Here is a 22,866-nt window from a genome sequence, read left to right as displayed (position 1 = left end):
CCATACCTAGAAAACAACAGCATTCTCCACCAGTGAGCAGAAGGAAGTCTTCTGGCCTTCATGATTTAGCAAAACATTGACAAAGCACTGTTTACTCAGATGTAATTCCCTCTATGTTCAGTGGCACTTACTCTCGGGTGAGTACAGTCATACCTTGGTTTTCGAACAGCTTAGTTCTCGAATGTTTTGGTTCCCAAACGTCACAAACCTGGAAGTGAACTGTTCTGGTTTTTTGGAACTGTTCTGGTTTTTTCTGCAGCCAATCAGAAGCCGCAGTTTGGTTTGTGAACGTTTTGGAAGTCGAACGGACTTCCGGAACGGATTCCGTTCGACTTCCAAGGTATGACTGGTATGTGTATAAGATTGCAAAGAATGAGGTGGGCAGGAATGATCCCAATGTATTTGCAGATACCATCATGAAGAAGACAGTTCAGATCCTCCTTCACGCTGTTTTCTTTTTTATGAAAATATTCAGATTTATTATCATTTCACGAGTAGAAATACAAATATGTCTGTATTGTTAAATGAGTCTCTCTCATTCTGCGGAAGCTACGCTGAGAGTATATTTACTTGTGTGGCAGTAATAAGCCCTCCAGAGGAAGCTGTTCTGTTTTGCTTAACTATCCTGATGTCACAGCCTAAAGCTGATTGCCAAAATAAATGGAGAGGTAGACTGCGAATGTCTGAATTTCTGCATTTGTACCAGGAGTCTACACAAGATTGCTGATCAGCAACCATAACAATTTCTGGACTCCCGATACGGCATGGAAACTTAACCCACTTATTTACTTTGGCAGCCGCGTGTCTCCTAAGGAAACCAGGAGGACTCGAATAATCAAGACTAATAGCCCTTCTTATAACCGTTCCTCTCATCACATGATGAGGGTTTGCTGTTTATGAGTCACTGGTCTCCAGACCACAGCATGGTTTGGACATTCACGGTAAAATTAGCTGGGCTCTGCTGGGGACCGAAAAAATACCAACAGCAGCCTGTATCCCCTGACGCATTCCTTGGTGGAAGTTAAACACAGTAGCGCATTGAACAATACCAAACGTTAACAGGAGATCGCCGGACTGTCATTCCTTCCATACTGAGTTGATGGTATTATGCGTGCAGAACATTAGTCAGCCTAATCTGTGACGTAAGTGACAGAAGTGAGAGCTGGACCATCAAGAAGGCTGATCGCCGAAGAATTTATGCTTTTGAATTATGGTGCTGGAGGAGACTCTTGAGAGTCCCATGGACTGCAAGAAGATCAAACCTATCCATTCTCAAAGAAATCAGCCCTGAGTGCTCACTAGAAGGACAGATCCTGAAGTTGAGGCTCCAGTACTTTGGCCACCTCATGAGAAGAGAAGACTCCCTAGAAAAGACCCTGATGTTGGGAAAGATGGAGGGCACAAGGAGAAGGGGACGACAGAGGATGAGATGGTTGGACAGTGTTCTCGAAGCGACTGGCATGAGTTTGGCCAAACTGCGAGAGGCAGTGAAGGATAGGCGTGCCTGGCGTGCTCTGGTCCATGGGGTCACGAAGAGTCGGACATGACTGAACGACTGAACAACAACAACAATCTGTGACGTAACGGCGCACAGCGTTAACCAAGGCTGGCTATTCTTGCACAATGAGATAATGTGTCGCTCTCGTGCTCGTCAAGCTGTTAAACCCATTACTAAATTGCGGGTGGGTGGGCTTCAGCCACTGCCGCACGAGGCAAGGGAATAGAGGAATCTCGACCTATCGAACGACTGCTCAGGACCATTCCCCAAGATTGTCCAGAGACTCGACTGTGCAAGGAAGTCTCTTGGAAGAGACATCCGTGTGAGAAACCCACGGCCTTCGAAATGTTGCTGGACTCCCCACCAGTCCCAGCCAACATTCCCGATGGCCAGGGATTATGAAATCCAAGATATGAGACCACAGGTTCCTCGCCCTTGCGTTGCACAAAGGCAACATGAAACGCCATCACTGTAACTCAATTGTGGGCTGGCTCGCTGCTTAATAGCTTTTGAATATCCTAGACAGCTAAAGCATGCTAAAAAGCCAGCCTCTTCCAAAGCTTTTGATGAGAGAAGTGGAGAGATATTAATTTGTGTTGCCTCCTTGGCTGGATGGAGGAGAGGTGTAGGAAGTGCCACAAACTAAGGGTGTAATACCCCATGGGTAGCTCTCCCTTTTTGGAGGGGAGAGAACATCAGGTTTCTTTCTGCAAGAGAAATCAACTGTACACCTCTATGCATCTGGCAAACTCGGCTGCTACCCACAAAACTCATGCCACAATTAAGTATTATTTGTATGTAAATTGTCACAGCATATTTCCCCAGCAATATGAGGTGCAGAAACTCAAAAGATCCGTTTCCTAGGATTTCTTTGATTCCTATTTAGAAAATATTTAATTGCACATGGGCTAGGAAACATACATTTCAGCTGGATTGAAGAAGAGAAGAAGAAGAAGAGTTTGGATTTGATATCCCGCTTTATCACTACCCAAAGGAGTCTCAAAGCGGCTAACATTCTCCTTTCCCTTCTTCCCCCACAACAAACACTCTGTGAGGTGAGTGGGGCTGAGAGACTTCAAAGAAGTGTGACTAGCCCAAGGTCACCCAGCAGCTGCATGTGGAGGAGCGGAGGCACGAACCCGGTTCCCCAGATTACGAGTCTACCACTCTTAACCACTACACCACACTGGCTTTCCTACACCCTACGGCTTAGTGGCATTTAATATTTAAGCACATCCACTCAAGTCACTAGCTAAAGCGGCCCAACCGAACTTAGTGGGGTTGCTGTAAATTGAATAGTTTCAGAACTACATTATCTGCAACTCAAAAATAGCCATATAACCCTAAATGTGCTCCCAAAGCACTTCCTCTGCCCTCCGTATTACACCGAATGCAGCAGGGATTTTAAATGCCCTCCAGCTTCTCGACCCTACCCAGGTCTGCCTGCTCAGTACGACTTGACATTCTGCAAAGCCATGCAATGGGGGAAACTGTGAAAGTGCATCTCAACATAGCGGAGATGCACTGTGCACGAAGCCCATAAATGTTCCCCTTAACTTTTAAACTCGGAAAGTCCAGCAGGTGGGTTTAGATAAGCTGCTATAGGAAAAAATGAAAGATTTCATGCAGGCATTACCAGTGTGGTAGGCTGACCACCCAAGTGTGCGATTACTTCCAAGAAACACACACAAAATTCATGTGTTTTTCCGCACAGCCGACATGGGAAAATCTTGTACGGAGAGCAGACTAATTTTAATAACTAATGGATATCCACTCAAGGTTTTTTTTTTGGTGTGTGTTTTATTTATTTATTTATTTATTTAAATCCTCTTTTTTTTTTACAGAAAGACTTGTTCTTGCTGGTATAATCTTAATATTTTTCAACCAGATGAAGGTTTCATTTTTGGAATAATAAATTTTCAGAGTAGTTTTTACAGTTGTATCAAAAATTACTGATTTGGTTGTACTATTAGAATACTATTACACAGACAGATAATTATGAAATGATTGTGCGGTTTAATAAGTTAACTGTTTATATTTGGACAACGTTTCTGCTGTACTTTATTGGAAGGAGAAAAATAATCATTTCCTTAATAACAATTTAAACCATTTATTTAACTAAAGCAGTAACATTACAGCACATGTATCTATGTTTGTTAACTGATGTGGTTAAACAATTTTTTTAAAAAAACAAACACTTAGACTGAGTTTTAGCACACATGAAAAACTTAAAACAAATTCTTATTTCCTGATGGACGGCCTTTGGACTATAATGTAACTTAAATTTTAAAAACCTATCTTTTTCCTCCAAAAGCATTTTATTTTAAAAATCCAATTTAAATTATAAAAAAAACTTATTTAATTTTTTTTAAAAAAATATTATTATTTTTTTAAAAAAATAATTGCTTTTTATCTATTCTGGTTGAATCCAAAGATGTCCTTTTGCATGCAGAGGGCATCTTCAGTCCTTGAGAACACTGTTATACCATATGCTATTGCACAGAAAAATGAACTTGAATCTAGATGTGTTTTTCCACGCAACAAGCATCATCCTTGCAGACTGATGAGATTTGTCATGGAACGTATCAGTTATGATACTGCACAAACTCTTCTGAATACCAATAAAAAATATTTGGAGAAAACTCTTCTGAATACTATTTGCTGAGCAGCTGTACTGGCTATCTGATTTCCATTCATGCCTCCTGGGATCAAACTTAGCAACATCTTTTGCCAGCAACCAATAACACAGCTGGTATGTTGCTTTCATTCGTTTTTCATTATTATTTGATCACCTATATGGCTTATTTTTCATGGTGATAAGTATCAGCATTTTAGGTGCACTTAACACATGGTTCAGAAAGCCGCAAGCTTTGCTGCTGTCTGTGCACAAGAATAGCTGGCTGGACCAAGACCACAAATTGCCGTGCTAATCTGCCGCTGTACAGGAATGAGTTAGGATCCTAAGGCTGTGTGCCCTTCAAAGCAAGAAAAGTTCACCAAGTCAGTAATCTGCTGCTATTTAGGTTCCGAAAAGCAGCTTACCTTTATAACCAATTTGTGCAACATTGCGGCCGTCTCTTCGATTTCAGGTGGAGCCTGCAAGCAAAATGGAAGGGGAGTCGTTTTAGCAAAAAAGACAAGAAACGCTGGCAACTGAAGTCAACGTTCCAAAAAGCACACAGTTGAAGGAGCACCGTACTTTTCCGTGTACAAGACTAGCTTTTTGTTTTTGTTTACTTTAAAATAAGGTTGAAAATCTGGGAGCGTCTTATGCACAGATAGTGCATATGCCCATTTTTCTGAATTTTGGGTCCCTAAAAGTAGGGGGCGTCTTATACACGACACTTAGAGGGAGAAATGGTATGTACATGTATGTATATGGGTTTGGATTTGATATCCCACTTTATCACTACCTGAAGGAGTCTCAAAGCGGCTAACATTCTCCTTTCCCTTCCTCCCCCACAACAAACACTCTGTGAGGTGAGTGGGGCTGAGAGACTTTAGAGAAGTGTGATTAGCCCATGGTCACCCAGCAGCTGCATGTGGAGGAGGGGAGACGCGAACCCAGTTCCCCGGATTAAGAGTCTACCGCTCTTAACCACTACACCACACTGGCTCTCATATATCATTAGGTATGTATCTCTTAGTATGAGATGGTTGGGCAGTGTTCTCGAAGCTACTAACATGAGTTTGGCCAAACTGTGAGAGGTAGTGAAAGATAGGCGTGCCTGGCGTGCTCTTGTCCATGGGGTCACGAAGAGTCGGACACGACTGAACGACTGAACAACAACAACAACATGTATCTCTTTACTTAGCAACTCACAGCCGAGGTTCGAACTAGGTTTCCCCACATGTGTGACATCATGGGAGAGTTGCTGTTCCCAGGACTAAACTAAGATGAAACTTGTTATTTTTGCTACGGGACGCTGCATGTTGTTTAAGTGATCTTGTTATATTCACAGTATTGTTTCAGGTATGTTATTATATTTGCTATCAATTTGCTGTGGGTTTCGGGTATGTTATTATATTTGCTATCAATTTGCTGTTACGAAATCGTTGCTGTGTTATTGCTTTGCTATGTTACTAGGAATTTCTTTTTGTAGCGTTTGCTCGAAATGCATCCTCATTTCCTTGTTGCAGGCAGCTCTGAGCATGATTCCTTTGTATGGGAATGCTCAGGGAGGCAGGAGAGGATATACTGTTTATTAATATCCTTCCTAACTTGCGCTAGCAAGTTCTATAATTTAGCAGAGTTTTAACACCCCCTTTTTAAGTGCACAGCAGGTAGCTGGTTGCAAGCTTGCTTAAGCTTTTCAATATAGATTCCCTTATTTCCCTATTAAAAAATAAATACACCACAATCTTATTTAAGATATATAAAAGTAGTTTACTCACAACATCATCAGTTCACAGATGGATCCCTGAAGGCAGACTTATTTACAGATACCCTGTTTCTCCTAAAATAAGACATAGCCATAAAATAAGCCATAGCAGGATTTCTATGCATTTGCGAAATATAAGCTGTTCCCCAAAAATAAGCCATACCCCGAAAATAAGCCATAGTGACGTGGTACCTCCCATTAAAACAGCCTGGAGAGGTGTGGCTATGCAGCGTACCGATGCAACACGGTTAAAATAAGACATCCCCTGAAAATAAGCCATACTGTGTTTTGTTGTGCGAAAAAAATATAAGACAGTGTCTTATGACAGTGTCTTATTTTAGGAGAAACACGGTATATACATGTGAGCCTATCCCATATAGAGATAGTCTCTTTGCATAGGGCATCTCTAGCTAAAAGCTGTTGCTCCAACGACAAAGTCAAAAAGAGTGGCTGCGTGCTTTGTGCTTTTGTTACCTGCACAGGTAAGGTCACGGCCACCTCTAGTCACATGCAAGAGGAAGGATGCTCCAGGCCAGAAGGAAACAGAAAGTTTTCGTCTGGCTGGAACAAATATCCCCTTTGCATGTCCGCTCAAGGCAAACAAGGAATGTTGTACTTGACAAATTGAATGAATGAATGAATCCTGCGGCCACAGGATTGGATTGGAGCATTGGGAACCAGTGAATTTGACTGGACCATTGGGAACCAGAAAAAGGGACATATTTGTGGTAGCCCCCTATCTGTAGAACTCCTGAGGAACACAGGGTCGGCTCCATCAAGCATTACATTGTTTCCAAATGTCTTCATTTCTATGAGAGTTTTCGGCTAGGCTGTGAGATGCTTCAACTGCTGTTTTTAGATTACAATACAGTGGGACCTCTGGTTACGAACTTAATTCGTTCCGGAAACCGTTCTTAACCTGAAGCACCGCTTTAGCTAATGGGGCCTCCCGCTGCCGATGCCCCGCCAGAGCACAATTTCTATTCTTATCCTGAAGCAAAATTCTTAACCTGAAGCATTATTTCTGGGTTAGCGGAGTCCATAACCTGAAGCGTATGTAACCCAAGGTACCACAGTAAAACAAATGAAGCAATTATATGCTTTACGTAAGGTTGCATTGGAAGGCCTTTGCCTAAAAATATTTATATTTCTATCTCTGTCTGTGGATTGTGCTTCTGATCAAATCCCTAATCCCTGATCATATACAATGGAAGACACGAGACAAAATAAAGAAATGGACTGGGAATTATTGGTACTTGCAAAGACACAGGGTTTTGCATGTACTGATGATCAGCAATGCTCAAAAAGTGCCAAGCCTCTATACAGAGCCAGTGTGGTGTAGTGGTTAAGAGCGGCAGACTCGTAATCTGGGGACCCGGGTTCGCGTCTCCGCTCCTCCACATGCAGCTGCTGGGTGACCTTGGGCTAGTCACACTTCTCTGAAGTCTCTCAGCCCCACTCACCTCACAGAGTGTTTGTTGTGGGGGAGGAAGGGAAAGGAGAATGTGAGCCGCTTTGAGACTCCTTTGGGTAGTGAAAAGCGGGATATCAAATCCAAACTCTTCTTCTTCTTCTCTTCTACTGTCGTACCTCGGGTTACGTCCGCTTCGGGTTACATTTTTTCGGGTTACAAGCTCCGCTACCCCGGAAGTGTTTGTCGTCGCACATGCGCAGAAGTGTTCTGTGCGGTCTGCGCATATGCAAAACACAATATCGCGCTTTCACGCATGCGCGATATCGCCGTTCGGGTTACGTACGGGACCCTAGAACCAATTAAGTACGTAACCCGAGGTACCACCGTATGTTGGTTTAATTTCAAACCACACAGGCATAGGAAATCAGGCCACACAGGGTGTCACTGTGGCAGCAGGCAATTGATAGCTGGGTAGGCCTGCCAAAAGTTGTCTTTGATGGAGGAGGTAAGGATCTGGCCTCCCAGCTGAATCTGTTTTGCTTGCTGCAGACTATGAGATGAATATGCATTTCTGAACCACAGAAGATTGACTTCTCCTGCTATCACTGCTGAATTTATTCCAATAGCTGATTAATATCAAACATCATGCCGGCATCTATCTTCCTTTTTAATGGAGGTGATAAAGACTTTAAAATAAATAAACAAACATTTTCTATCCTTTTACATTAGGGTTTTTTTTTTTTAAACACACACACACACACACCCCACTTCAAATAAAAGAAGAATGCTACTTGCTAAATGATATTTGCCCATTTGTTGCTTTGATGAACTGGAATATTTTTGCGAAAGGATGCAAGTTGCTGAAGTGAATTTATTGCCTAGCTCCAACAGAAATAAACAAACAGGAAATGAAAAATTATGGGCTTTGGACAACTCCATTTCTCTCCTAGTTCCCAGATTTTATTAAACGTAAGCCTGATTCAACTGAGCCTAAATTCCGCCACGCTGATGGGAGTGCTCAGAAAAATCCCAGTCCCCCAATTACCAAAAAATAAAATAAAAAATAAGCAAGCAATCATAGTGTCAATCAGAGCTTCCCATTACGTGCAAACCCAGAAACAATGGCTAACAGCTTCAGAACAAACCATGGTTTACAGTAGGCTTATTGGGAAGCTGTTAACCATGGTTGACAGTTTGCACAGCCTGGTTAGCTATGGTTAACAGCTTCCAGATAAAGTCAATTCAGTGCTTGGTGTAAGAGGGTGAGAGCAGGATTGCAACCTGATCCACTTTCCCAGAAACTTTTGCATTCTGCTTCACTACTCTGTTGGCTAAGACTATTGGGAGAAGGGCAAGACAAGGATAGTGAATTAGCCTTCTATTTGCCTGGCAGTAGGTCAATCAAATGGGTCACAAAGTGGGGAAGAGCTCAGCTCAATTTGCCACAGTTCCAAAAATTGAATTCATGTCCGCATAGACCAGGGGTACCCAAACTAAGGCACGGGGGCCGGATGCGGCCCAATCGCCTTCTCAATCCGGCCTGCGGACGGTCTGGGAATCAGCATGTTTTTACATGAGTAGAATGTGTCCTTTGATTTAAAATGCATCTCTGGGTTATTTGTGGGGCCTGCCTGGTGTTTTTACGTGAGTAGAGTGTGTGCTTTTATTTAAAATGCATCTCTGGGTTATTTGTGGGGCATAGGAATTGTTGTGTATTAAGCAATAACACAGTCAAGATGTTTAATATAGTGTATTGTGTTGTATTACAGACCTTATTTGAATGTACAAGTTACAGCGGGAACAGCAATCATTTGCTGATTCAGGGAGCAGGATTTGGATCCTCTGCTGGATTGGTTTCCACGGGAGGGAAGACGTGCCATTGGTTCCCGACAAAATGTATCTTCTCCCTACTAGATGCCTGTTAATATATAAACCCCAGTTTTCTCCATTCCTGCTAGCTCTTTCCTGTTTCTGAAATAAAGAGATGTTGTACCTGATTCTCGCCTCCAGTTATTAACGACACAACAGGAATTCATTCATATATTCCCCCCCAAAAAAATATAGTCTGGCCCCCCACAAAGTCTGAGGGACAGTGGACCGGCCCCCTGCTGAAAAAGTTTGCTGACTCCTGGCATAGACCCTAATGAAGGAAGTGGCCTACTTTTTTATTTTTCTGGCCGGGGAGACAATCCTTAGATTGAAAAAAAGGCTTCCCAATGTTCCGTCCTGTATCATCTGCTGCCATAAATGCTTAGCTTCCCCTTTTGCCTTTCCAGACACTGTCCTGAATCGTGCTTCAGGCCAAGAGGAGGGAGGGGTGGAAACGCAACACAGGCCATTCATCAGACCGACCAAAATGCTTTCTGCATTCCTCAAGTCCTGGGAAAAATAGGCTAGATTCTTTCCTTACTAATCTTTGCACTTCAACACTTAACGGTCTGACAGAAGGGCTAATGCTGTGTAATTAAAAGCAAATGTTTCCTGGATTCAAAATAAAGCAGGGCAGCGGAGCAAAGGGGAAGAGAGGGAACAAGCTATTCAGACAGAATTTAAGCTTTTTTAAAAAAAAAAAATAATAATGGAAAAACCCACCCAATAAAAGCAAAGCAAATTAGGACCATGAAAGCACTGGATTCTATTCTGAAGCATCCAAACAGCTACTAAGAATCCTTTAGCTAAGCACAGTTTTAAGACAAGCCACTGTGTTCGTGTGCACATTCATTTTGTGTATGCACGGACAACATCTACCGGTAACTGATGCGCAACCACGCACATCATGGTACATGGAAGTGGCCAGAAAAGGGGGTGGGAGGTAAAAATAAAGGTAAAATAAATGAACGAAAAATGAGAAGAAGGGGAAGAAAGGAAGTTGTTCTACTGCCACCGCTAGCGGTGAGTGTCCCACAGCCACGAGACTCTCAAAGAACTTTTCATTCCCCCCCCCCCCGGACAAATTTGGTGCAATCCCACCAGCACCGCAAACAGGTTCCATCATTCCAAGAGGCCAGTTGCGTGTGATTCTTTATTTGTAAATTACTTCTTTGCAATCTTTCCTCTTCCCTATACTGTAATGCAATGTTTCTTTCTGATTGCAGGCCTGCAGGCAAGCCACATTTAACTGCAATGTGCTTAGCCGCTTGAAGTAACTCAGCAATGATAGACCAAAGACTTATGATGGTGCAATGACCTTAAAACGTAAAGGGACCCCTGACCCTTAGGTCCAGTCTTGTCCGACTCTGGGGTTGCGGCGCTCATCTCGCGTTACTGGCCGAGGGAGTCGGCGTACAGCTTCCGGGTCATGTGGCCAGCATGACTAAGCCGCTTCTGGCGAACCAGAGCAGCGCACGGGAACGCCATTTACCTTCCTGCCGGAGCGGTACCTATTTATCTACTTGCACTTTTTGACGTGCTTTCGAACTGCTAGGTGGGCAAGAGCTAGGACCGAGCAACGGGAGCTCAATCCATCGCAGGGATTCGAACCGGCGACCTTCTGATCAGCAAGCCCTAGGCTCTGTGGTTTAACCCACAGCGCCACCCGCGTCCCTTACCCTGCTTCTAAGCGGATGGGAATACAGGTATCCTGTTGGGTCAACATTAAATCCCTCTATATACCCTTCTGCTTTTCAATTCTGCACAGTTTCATATCAAGCTGGAAGAAGAAAACCTGATTGCCTGTGCTGTCCTTATCATGAACTTCTGTTTTGCTCAGCCAAAGGCCATTAATGATTATTTTATAGTACAACGAAAATGGCGCAGCACTGAAAATATGAAGAACAAATAACACAAGCTGATGCAATAGCCAATATCATAGCTGTCAACTTTCCCCCCATTTTTTAAGGGAAATTCCGAATAGGATTCCTCGCAAGAAAAGGGGAAAGTTGACAGCTACGGCCAATATATCTAACAGCAGCAACACTCAAATAGAAAAAAAATACAACGCAACACATTAACAACAAAAAAATCTCAAAATTCTTCATCCACCTCAAGCTTATAATACAACAGCGACATCTAGTGTCCAAAGGAATTATTTTTGCAGAGACAGCAAAGGATAAAGAAAAGTCACTTTATCCAGGGACAAGTCCACATACAGGTGAAACTCGAAAAATTAGAATATCGTGGAAAAGTCCCAGTCACCAGTCTAGCTGCCGTATTCTGGATTAGTTGTAGTTGCCGGGCCACCTTCAAAGGTAGCCCCACGTACAGGTGAAACTCGAAAAATTAGAATATTGTGGAAAAGTCCATTTATGTAAGCAACTCTTTTCATTAGCTACGGGAGTTTAATATACGAGATAGACTCATGACATGCAAAGCGAGATATGTCAAGCCTTTGCTTGTTATAATTGTGATGATTTTGGTGTTCAGCTGATGAAAACCCCAAAGTTGAAATTAATTTGGGGCTTTCATCAGCTGCACACCATAATCATCACAATTGTAACAAATAAAGGCTTGACATATCTCGCTTTGCATGTCATGAGTCTATCTCATATTTTAGTTTCACCTTTTAAGTTGAATTACTGAAAGAAATGAACCTTTCCATGATATTCTAATTTTTTGAGTTTCAGCTGTATATATTGGCTTATTCCCCCCCCCCTTTTTTTAAATGGTGACACAGACAATTCGTAACAGAGGAATATTCTTCACAGCTGTGAGCAGAGCAGTGGGGTGAGGGATAAGTGAAGACAAGCGACATTTAGCTATAACATTGTTTGCTGCTCCTCCCCAGGCTCCACAGAAGAAGCATTTTGGTTCCTGAAATTCATTCCAATTGTGCAGATAAAATATAACGGATAGAATTCTACAGGATGGGGTATTAGTGTGTGAAAACAGTCAAGATCCGAGGACCCCCAGGCATGCACCTCCTGATGGTGGAGATGTCAGGAACCATCCTGTCACCCAGGCATCTTCAACTTGGTCGCAAGTGGCTGATAGGCTGGTGCAAAATGCTAATTCCAAACACATCTGTTTTTTTTAATATATATAACTTTTATTAAATTTTCTGTTTTACAATTTAAAATACTCATTTTATATCCTTAAAATATCAATGACTTCCCTTCTTCTCTTTCCATGGTTCATTTTGCGTAACATAAATCCCTGCATATTCTACATAAACTAAACCATTCAGTATTCCATTATTGCATCCATCAAAACTTATTTACACTGTTCAATTTATCTTAATGCCGCCAGTGTTTTCAGCTGTACACAATTATTTCTCATATATTCAATCAACCTTTTCCAATCTTCTTTAAACGTATGTTCTTCTTGTTCTCTTATTCTGTATGTTAGGTTTGCAAGCTGCACATATACCAACAGTTTAAGGTGCCACTCTTTCTTTAGTTGGGACCTCGCTCGTTTTCCATTTTGGGGCTAACAAAAAACGGGCCGCAGTTGTTGCATACATAAATAACCTTTTCTGACACCTGGGAATTTCTGTATGAATTATCCCCAGCAGAAAGGACTCTGGGGTTTTTTTGGGGGTGGGGGGGGGGGTGGGAGCACTTTTAAACATTTTTTTTCAATTCATTATGAATCATTTCCCAATACTCTTTTACAAGTCCACTTTTACAAGTCCACAAGTGAGGAGGGGTATAACTCAGAAGGGTGGTGGGAATGGGTGATTGGCTGATAGGTGTGGGAAACCTGTTGATGACTGTTAACGGCTGCAATTAGTCCTAAAGGAAAAAGCAAGGGGTGAGATGGCTAAAGATAGCTTTGTCATGTATAATGAGATAAGAATCCAATGTCTTTGTTCAGTCCAGGTCTATCCATGGTTTTGAGTTTGGTAATGAGTTGCAATTCACCAAATGGGGGAAAATTATAACTTATCTTAAAAACCATTGTAAACAGTTAAAATCGTTAGTAGGATTGGAATAGCACTTGTAGTTTAATGGTGAATTTTGGATACAATGGAGAGGTAAAAGATTTGGATTACTACAAAAGATGCAGGAGGAAATGATTAACAATAGGACCCACAAGGGGGAGGAGGAAAGTCCAAGAGATTCCTCGGAATCTTGCTTTTATGATGTATGTTGGATATGTGATTGTAAAACTTTTAATCTGATAATAAAATTTATAAACGCACACAAATGCTTAAAGTTCGTGTGGTGTAGAAATGAAGGCAGCAGGGTGGCTCGGTCGATCAAAGCCTGGGAGACTCTTCATTTCAGGGTATTGTAATGGGTTCGAGCAAAAAAAAAAAAATCCGGCCTGGCAGAGGGGGTTGGACTAGATGACCCTCGGGTTCCCAACTCTGCAATTCTAGGAATCTAACCCAGGAGTGGGAAAGGGGCATAAAGCGGCATACCTTGGTGCAAAAGTCTCCAAAATAAGAGGCACCATGGGGAAACAAGAAGAAATTCCACTATGACAGGTCCAAACCCGCAGCTGAGCCCCTGATTCCGGGCAGCAGCAACCCTCTCTGCTTTTTTCCCGCAGTAACTCACCGCGGCAACCTTGAATTCTTCTCCCCCGGCGCCTTTTTTTTTTACTTAGAGGGAAAGGGAGGCGAGGCTAGCTCACGAGACTTCCGGCTGTGTTCGGAGTGGGTGGGTAGGAATGGGACGGACTACACTGCAAAGCGCTCTTTCTCAGCTCCACTCGTGCCTCGCCCTTTGCTTCCAGCCCCAAAACATTTGCAATCGGCTTTTCTGTTGCTTCTCTGTAACGCGCCGTTTGTCAGCCTTGCCACTCTCTCGCTTCGAAAACGACTCGGAAATCTGGCGCGCGAGCAGAAGAGCTCGGCCCTTGGGATCCTCCGCCCGGTTCAAAAGGGCCGATTCGCGAATAGGAAACGAGGAAGGTTGCTCTCGGCTCGACGTCTTCCGGCCCATTCAAAGATGTCCACCAATTACTTCCGCTTCCCCCCTCCCACCCGCGTACGGGCTTTTCTACGTAGGGGCGCGTACGGCGCCACGTGACGGGCGGCAGCCAATAGCTCGTCACAGCCCATGCTCCGGCAATTGGCCTGAGAGAGGCCTAGTCGGCTTCCAATAAGCGCACTACAGCTCCCAGAATGCACAGAGGGCCCCGTACCGTGGACGGCCTAACTCTTCGCGTTCGTGGTGCATCCTGGGATATGTAGTCTCATTTCTCCTTGAAGTGCATTTCAGGAGAGCTGCGGAGCCTGAGAGGTTTGCGGAGTATTTGCTGGCCCGTCCAAGAGAGAGAAAGGTATTGGAGCAGCAGGGGAAGGAAACCCTCTGTTATTTTATTTTATTTTATTTTTACTGCTGCTACTACTACTACTTGCACGCTGGGGGGACATTGAATTGTGGAGATTTAACCTTATCTCAGCAGCAGAGGAAGATAAGAGACTTGGCTACTTTTACTCTTCCCTACCTCCCCTTTTTAAAAAATTAGAAGGAGAAGGGCAATTGGAAAGCAAGTAAAATTAATTTCAAATTCCTGACACCTGCAAAGTTGTTGAGATTTTTTTTGGAAGACCCCAAAATTGATAGTTGTTTGTTTCCTTGACATCTGATGGGAGGGCGCCACCACCGAGAAGGCCCTCTGCCTGGTTCCCTGTAACCTCACTTCTCGCAGAAGGCCCTTGGAGCTGGATCTCAGTGTCTGGGCTGAACGTAGGGGGTGGAGACGCTCCTTTGGGTATACTGGGCCTCAGCACCAACACTTTGAATTGTGCTCGGAAACCTACTGGGAGCCAATGTAGGTCTTTCAGGACCAGTGTTATATGGTTTCGGCGGCCACTCCCAGTCACCAGTCTAGTTGCCGCATTCTGGATTAGTTGTAGTTTCTGGGTCACCTTCAAAGGTAGCCCCACGTAGAGCATATTGCAGTAGTCCAAGCCAAAGACAACTAGAGCATGCACCAGTTTGGTGAGACAATCTGCGGGCAGGTAGGGTCTCAGCCAGCGTACCAGATGGAGCTGGGAGACGGCTGCCCTGGACACAGAATTGACCTGCACCTCCATGGACAGCTGAGAGTCCAAAATGACTCCCAGGCTGCACACCTGGTCCTTCAGGTGCACAGCTACCCCATTCAGGACCAGGAAGTCCCCCACCCCCGCCCGCCCCCTGTCCCACAAAAATAGTACTTCTGCCTTGTCAGGATTCAACCCTAATCTGTTACCCGACATCCATCCTCCAACCGCCTCCAGACATTCACACAAGACATTCACCACCTTCACTGGCTCTGATTTAAAAATAGGTAAGGATGTGATTGGCCCAAGGTCATCCAGCGACCCTCATGACCAAGTAGGGATTCGAACCCATGTCTTGACAGTTTCTGTTCAGCACTTCAACCACCATAACACAACGGCCTTCAAGTCCTTAGACTTACACAGCAGAATCCCCATTTATCCATGTGTGCATTGAGAGAGTAACGAAAGTCTTCTTTATTTTGGGGTTTCGTGGTGTTGCAAGACCAGAGGAAAGGACATACTACCACCACCTGTTGGCTATAGTGCTATTGTTTCACAAATGTAAGAAAAGGATCGTGCCAGAGAGGAGCTTTCTTGTGTAAGAAACTAGTTTCTAAACAAGAAGTTATTTTGTCTGCAGAAATAAGTCCATCCACATGCCATCTGGAGTGTTGTGTAGCCCAGAAACCAGTTTAACGTCTCATTTAGAACTGGGAAGCTTGTTGCATAGTGTAAAAAGTTGGGTCATCGTCATTGTGATCTTGAATATTGGACCCCAAATACTGAATTTTAACTATCCAAATATGCTCAGTTGGTAGAGCATGAGACTCTTAAGCTGAGGGTCATGGGTTCAAGCCCCACGTTGGGCAGATAGATTCCTGCTTTGCAATGGGTTGGACTAGATGACTAGATCATGGTCCCTTCTAATTCTACAAGTCTAGGAAATGAACTAATTTATCGAACTGGAAGTTTGCTAGTGTGACTTAAATTTAAAAACCTGTCATTGTCTCTCTGCCCCTTACAATTCATAACCTATGACCAGTCACAACAAAACCCAGAATTGATTTGTTTTGCATTTCCATTAGGCATTAGGCTTTGGGGCTTCCTGCAAACATCTGGTTGATCACTCTGAGAATAATAAGTTGAACTAAATGGTCCTTTGGCCTGATCCAGAAGGCTCTTGTTTTGTCTTTAAATTCATGTAGACTTGGGTGCAGTTAATGATCATGCAGGCACCTGTATTGCAAGCACTGTTTTTCTGCGTTCGGTGTTCTTAAGCTTGCAATATAAAATGCTTCTGATCAGGGTTCCACCCAGCCAGCCAACCAGACAGCCATGTTGTTTTCCAAGGTACTCCATTCTGACCCCAGATACAACCCTGTCAGCACTTGCCAATTGATTTTGGCCATAAAGGGGATTATTTTGACCAAGAGCAGCTGCACATGCCCATTTTGACTAACAGCTTGCCATTTTGCTTGGGCAGGAAAGTTTGCCATGTGCAAAACACTGTCACCCCAGTGCAGGTAATGGGGTCCACCCTCGGGAGCAAGGCTTCCACATGCACGTCACTTGCTGGGACAGGAACCACCGTCATAAATCGGCCGTAGCTTCAGATGCAGAGCTGTACTATCTGTACTGCATTGCTTTCAGTAGGGCAGAACTGAACCTTTACCCCATCTACATGACTGTGCAAGCAGTAAATGTCGTTGTTCCTTTTTATGTCACTAGGATGGATTATATAACCCATCCAATCCAGAATACTGACTTTAATTCAACTATTTAATTCATATATTTTCTGAACAAGATAACACATGTTACTCTTTGCTGTAACGATGATGATGTTTGTTTGCTGCGAAGCAGAGCATTTACGCAATCTAGGACAGGAGCACAAACCTAAACCTTCATTTGAAGTCAAATGGCTTTAAAATGTCTTAACTCTAGGTGGATTGTGCCCTAAATGTCCGTGCCATTTGTTTGACAGTCATATGACCTAAATTCAGATTCTCCCTCCCACCTCCAGTTTGTTCTTCTACGTAGAAAAGCAAAAGTGTGTTTGGCAGAGGAGTGCGGATTTATTTTCAGTGTCATTTAAAACGTGTTGGCTTGTATTAAAAGCCGGCTTAATTTTAAACCAAAATAATGTGGGGTTTTGTTTTGTTTTGTTTTTTTAAAAAAGAAGATTTTGCTTATTTTAAAAGAAAAAAAAAGATGTGAAATTGTAAAAATCATTTATGGTTTTTTGTTCACCCTGCCTGCAGCTCGAACTGAATTGGGACAGATGTCTCTGACTGGTCATTTATTGGGAGCAAATGACTAGTCCAGTTAAAAACTGAATCTATATATGCTCTTTAACATGTGGGAGGTGGGTCTGCAGATTATAACGATGTGCCTGAGCTTTACCAATTTAGCATACTCATATGTATGAGGCTCCTACAAAAAATATTCCCTTAGCATAGAAGACTAGACATCGAGGGAAAGATTCTAGCCTCATCTTTCCCCTGGTGCACTGCTTTTCTATGTGTAGAGATCTATTAGTTGTTTTTTAAGAAATTAGTTTCTAGATTACCCTTGGGGTCGCTTCCAACTCTGCAGCTCTGTGATCGTGGAAGCCTCCAGTGGAATTCAAAAGTTGGCTGCTTCTTCGGCGATCACTCGTAGCCAAGGAAGATTACCTTCAATAAACACGGTTTTAACAGTGAGTCCGTAAGTGACTGTGGAGGCCAATTCTGGATCCACGCGTCCTTCCACAGCGGGGACATAGGTTTCCGGGCGGGAGTTGATCGCGGTGAGGGTTTGCCTAGCGTGCCTTCCTCTTAGCACATTGTGTAACCCTGGTATAAGGTTCTCAGTTAGTTGCTCATGAGTAAGCAGCCAGGACTCCGCTGTTTCCTTTAAAGATTTTATTGTGCAAACTATGTACAGTGCAGAGCTAAAAAGTTCATGTCTGTATCAAGCGGTGTCAGAATCCGGGAATGGCCCCTTCCGGTTCTGACCCCAACAAAAGAGTTTCGGTATACGAAAACCCCGCCTTCCATCCTTTCTTTTCACCCCACGACATCTTTGGGGCGACGGAAATTGCGTTCCCCCTTTATCGCCCTCGGGACTGTGGGAGTGCTGGGTCTCTCTTGCATCCCCAGAGCCTCTACTCCCTTTCCCCTGTGAACTTTCCCCCTCCTCGCTGGACGTCTCACCGCTCCTTTAGCTACCAGAGGAGGAGCTGCTGGCAAGGTGGGACTGGGGCTCTCTGTAGCATCCGGAGAGACCTTCCACCACCTTGCGCTGCATCAGGGACAATTCCCTGACACCTGGCATTACCATTTTAATTAAAAGGGAGGAATGTTTTCGAATCTGAAGAAAGAGAAATACATTGTGAAAGCTAATATGAAAGCTTTCAAGAAGCACGCACACACCTGTATAAGGAAATGAAGAATTGTTAAAAATTAACGCCTAGGAGAATATGCAGCCTGCAGAACAATCAGCCCTGCAGAAATTTACTTGTAGAATCGGGAACAGACTGCGGAAAATCAAATGGTAGACCCTGAAAGGCAGTTTATTTTATTAAATGTAAACAGATCACTAGGGAAACGTGCTCAAATGATGGCCAACCTAAATTTTATGACTATCTAATTTTTCAGACTAGGAAATACTGATAGCAGTAGATATGAATGGGGCATTGAGTCCTGCCAAGGATAGTTCTAAGGGCGAAAATACACACTCTGGAAGGCCAAACAATAAAAATAAATAGTTTGCTCACTTTAACAGATAAGGGAGGTATATAAGCCCCTACAGTCAACAGACAATTGGAAAGCTTTTCCCATTTCCTTCCTCCTTGCAGAGAAATATTTGGGAGAGTCAAAATGGCTTCAGGATTGTTCTCCTGTACTATTTCAGACACATGGTATATATCAGGCTTCCTCAACCCTCCGGATGTTTTTTGGCCTACAACTCCCATGATCCCTAGCTAGCAGGACCAGTGGTCAGGGATAATGGGAATTGTAGTCTCAAAACATCTGGAGGCGAGCCGAGGTTGAGGATCCTGGTTTATATACTGTACTTAGGTTTGTGTTTGCCTTTGTACATTTATGAACATTTATTCCATATTTGAGACCTTGGAATTCTTGTAACAGAGGTTGTAGGCAGAATCCAATGACGTCTGCCTGCTTGTGCATCAAAACTCCATTTGCGCTATGGGGATCCTGGTCACCCCCCCTTCCTCCTCCACCACTCTGCCCCCCACCCACCCTGTAATTTGCTCTGGAGGTTTCATGAAACATCACCCTATGTAGAGCACAGTCATAGTTCCATGCAATTATTGCAACTAGAGCAAGAACTGCCTGCCCCCAGAAGTCAAATGTGCTCTTGCTCTCAAACCCAGAAATAATCAGGAAATGTGAAGAATTGCATTCCCCCCCCCCCCCCCGTTACTAATGCTCCAAGAGACATCAAGTGTGGGATGCTAGCAGAGCATTTCTAAGAGGTATTCTGAACCCACTCAGTGCTTATCGTGAAAAAGAACAGGCAAAACAGAAAAACGAATTTGTACTGGAGGTGAATAACCAAGAAAAAGAGCCTCTTAAAACAGTTCTTAATAAATTAAGTATCTGCGAACAAATGAACTTGGAACTTTTAGAAACACAGACTCTTAATTTCAGCAAGGAAAATAAAATAAAATGAATGTGGGAATAAGCTGCGTATCAGTTACCTGCGTATCAGTTTAAAGAAAGAGCAGCATATGAACCCAATTCCTCCAATAAAAAGGAAAATTGATATAGCTAGGTCTTCAGAAGAGATTATTTATCTGGGGCACTTACAAAACATGCCAGAGCATATGCGTGTTTGCAATGTTTTGGTGTTCAGCTTTGGATTGGTGGGGACGAAGCATTTTATTCTATTCCGACTCTGTTTTTAACATGCTTATGTGGTTTCTTTTTTGTATATTTAATTTGTTTTCAAAACACTTCACAGCATTATTTTTTATTTTTTGTTGTTGTTGTGGAAAGCAATATATACATTTAATAAACCTAACCAAAATGTCATTGTACCATTTTGAAACAAACAAAAAATACAAATCAAGTCACAAAACAAATTGACTTTAAATCGGCTAAATGCGAAAATGCCTTCATATGCATGGTTGGGTTAAGACCTTTAGAGGCCCTAAGCACTTAAAAGATTTGGGTTCCCCCCCCCCGCCATATATATCTAATTCGAAATATAAACCATAAAATAAAAATTTGTTTTTCGAAATGTAACAACCTACAGTAAGATGGAAAATGATGTTTATTTTTCCATATAAATAATGTTTATTTTTGTTCAGCTGCATCATATGGTCCATGGTAAATCCAGCAATGGATTTTTTTTTGTGATGCCCCCCTTCCCTTTATGCCGTAAGCATGTGATTATTTTGCTTAATGCTTAATCCAGCCCTGTTCCAAACACACCTCCAAAACCTACCAGGGCCAAGGCCAGCTAGATTCCATAATCACAGTTCTCTTGTTGAGAAAGCTTCTCACATATTGCTGAATATCACACAGTTGGTAAGTGCAGGATTTTTAAGAGTGCATCCCCACATAGAATCATATAATTGTGGAGTTGGAAGGGACCCTGAGCATCATCTAGTCCAACCCCCTAGAATTCAGGAATCTGCAGCTCTCCCATACGGGGATCAAACCTGCAACCTTGGAATTATCAGCACCATGATCTAACCAACCCAGCTATCCAGGCTGACTGATTTCAGAGTGCAGACTCTGATCTTGTACTGTAAGTACAGTGGTGCCCCACTAGACGAATGCCCCGCAAGACGAAAAAGTCTATGGGGCTGCTTCGCAAGACGGAAAATTTTCGTCCCCCCCCCCCCGTTTAGCGGAGCGCGGCTGTCATTGCCGCTTCGCTAGACGAAAAAACCGCAATACGAAAAAATTCATAGAACGAATTATTTTCGTCTTGCGGGGCACCACTGTAGTTATGGATTTCATTATTTAATGAGCACAGAACATAGGGGGAGACATCCCTGTGGAAATAGGGAGGGAATTGTGGGCGAAAGAGCACAGGTTTTATCCAAACATGAATTGGAAATAAAATTGCTATAAGAAAACAGCTAGATGGCATGTCCTTGGAAGCAAGTACAGTCGTACCTTGGAAGCTGAACGCCTTCAGAGTCTAACCTTTTGGCTCCTGAATGCTGCAAACCTGGAAGCCGAACGTCCAACGCGGCTTCCGATTGCGTGCAGGAAGCTCCTGCAGCCAATCGGAAGCCACGTCTTGGTTGTCGAATGTTTTCGGAAGTCGAACGGACTTCCGGAACGGATTCCGTTCGACAACCAAAGTACGGCTGTATTCCTTAAATTTGTGGGGCTTATTTTTGAGAAAATATCATCAGGATCATGCTACTCAAATGCAAATGTTCAGTCAGTCTTTGCTTGATTGCACAATTATTACTGTTGGGGTATGAGGGTGCATGTGTGTTTAAGTTGTGTTTAGTAGAACGTTATTCAAATTTTCCTATTCTTTACGTAGGTAGCAGCCAGACACGCTATGGGCATTAAAAGCATTTGGAAGAACTACAGAGTTTTGATTGTTATGGTACCTAGCCTTGTGTTGATACACTGGGGCTGGTATAACATCAAATCCAATCCTGTGTTCCAGCCAAAGAGTGAGGACACTGTCCCTGACCCCGGCCTTGTGACATACGTACTGCAACAGGACAGCAAAATTAAAGGAAAATAGCCAATTACGGTGCTGCAGAAAAATCGAAAGGTAAGTTCCTGCTGCAGCAAGAACAAAACCATTAAGGGAATGCAAATAAAAGAGAATATTGTATTGCATCAGAATTGTAGAAATTGTTCCCTTTTCCTGCAGCTCTACAATCCAGAGCCTCTTCCCGTGCCCAGAACAGCAGTGGTCCATAATACCCAGTCCTTGCCTCTGCCTGTCAAGGACAGGCACAGATTTTACGCTAGCAATCTCTGAAAGTCAGTCAATAAGAGAGGTGGGTTTAGAAAGCATATTTGGAAGCAAATCTGCTCCACTTCCCGTAATAGCATACCCTGTAGTTACTACGAGGCTGAGTTACAAACCGGGAAGTCCTTGGTTGAGATTTAACCTCTGCCCTGAGCTCACTAAGTTTTCCTAGGAAAGGCGTTCTCCCCGGGGCTTGAGAGAATTACACAGGCCCTACCTTGCAGGGTTGTTGTAAAGAGCAGAAATGTGACGCGCTTTGAAAACCCGACAGCCGTCTATAAATGCTAAGTCACGTCGTCGTTGTGTACAGCTCCGTGACTAAAATCGTTTTCACGGAAAATACCCAATAAAAACCTGGTTTGATTTTTCTTCCTGCTAACTGAAAACCAGGCAGCTGCGTGACCCAGGAAAATGCACCGGGATTAGCGACACTTAAATCAGCGGTGGGCAACTGGGTTCTTTAAGAATCCCAGCTTTCATTTTTGCTTTTATTTCATCTTGGTTGTAGGGGGTATGTCTGAATACGGGATTTCCTGCTTTAAACTTAAGGTGCAGCCATTCCCCCAACACCACCACCGCCTGTTTATCTTTTTTTACATGTGCTTTCCTGGTTGCTTGAATTCATCCGCTGTGACATTTTTCATCAGTTTACATTTTCATACAGGGTGGCAAAACGTGATGCGGGCACTGATCAGATCTGTAATGAATGTGAAGCATCCCAGCTGCGGTTCATCAGCTG

At 43.3% G+C, this 22,866-nt stretch overlaps 1 protein-coding gene across 2 annotated transcripts in view; it reads right to left on the bottom strand.

The window, feature by feature from the left end:
- The window catches only part of SLX4IP (SLX4 interacting protein), a 78,859-nt gene extending 74,272 nt beyond the window's left edge, over window positions 1-4,587 (bottom strand). For both annotated transcript variants that reach the window (XM_033142861.1, XM_033142862.1), the window contains exon 1: window positions 4,541-4,587. In XM_033142861.1, coding sequence (XP_032998752.1) covers window positions 4,541-4,564 — 24 coding nt within the window. In that variant the 5' untranslated portion in view covers window positions 4,565-4,587. The remainder of the gene's footprint in view (window positions 1-4,540) is intronic.
- Between the last annotated feature and the right edge of the window lie 18,279 nt (window positions 4,588-22,866).

Source organism: Lacerta agilis, chromosome 3 (assembly GCF_009819535.1).
Source record: "Lacerta agilis isolate rLacAgi1 chromosome 3, rLacAgi1.pri, whole genome shotgun sequence".
NCBI classification, from domain to species: Eukaryota; Metazoa; Chordata; class Lepidosauria; order Squamata; family Lacertidae; genus Lacerta; species Lacerta agilis.
This window is presented reverse-complemented; position numbering and strand designations above follow the sequence as displayed.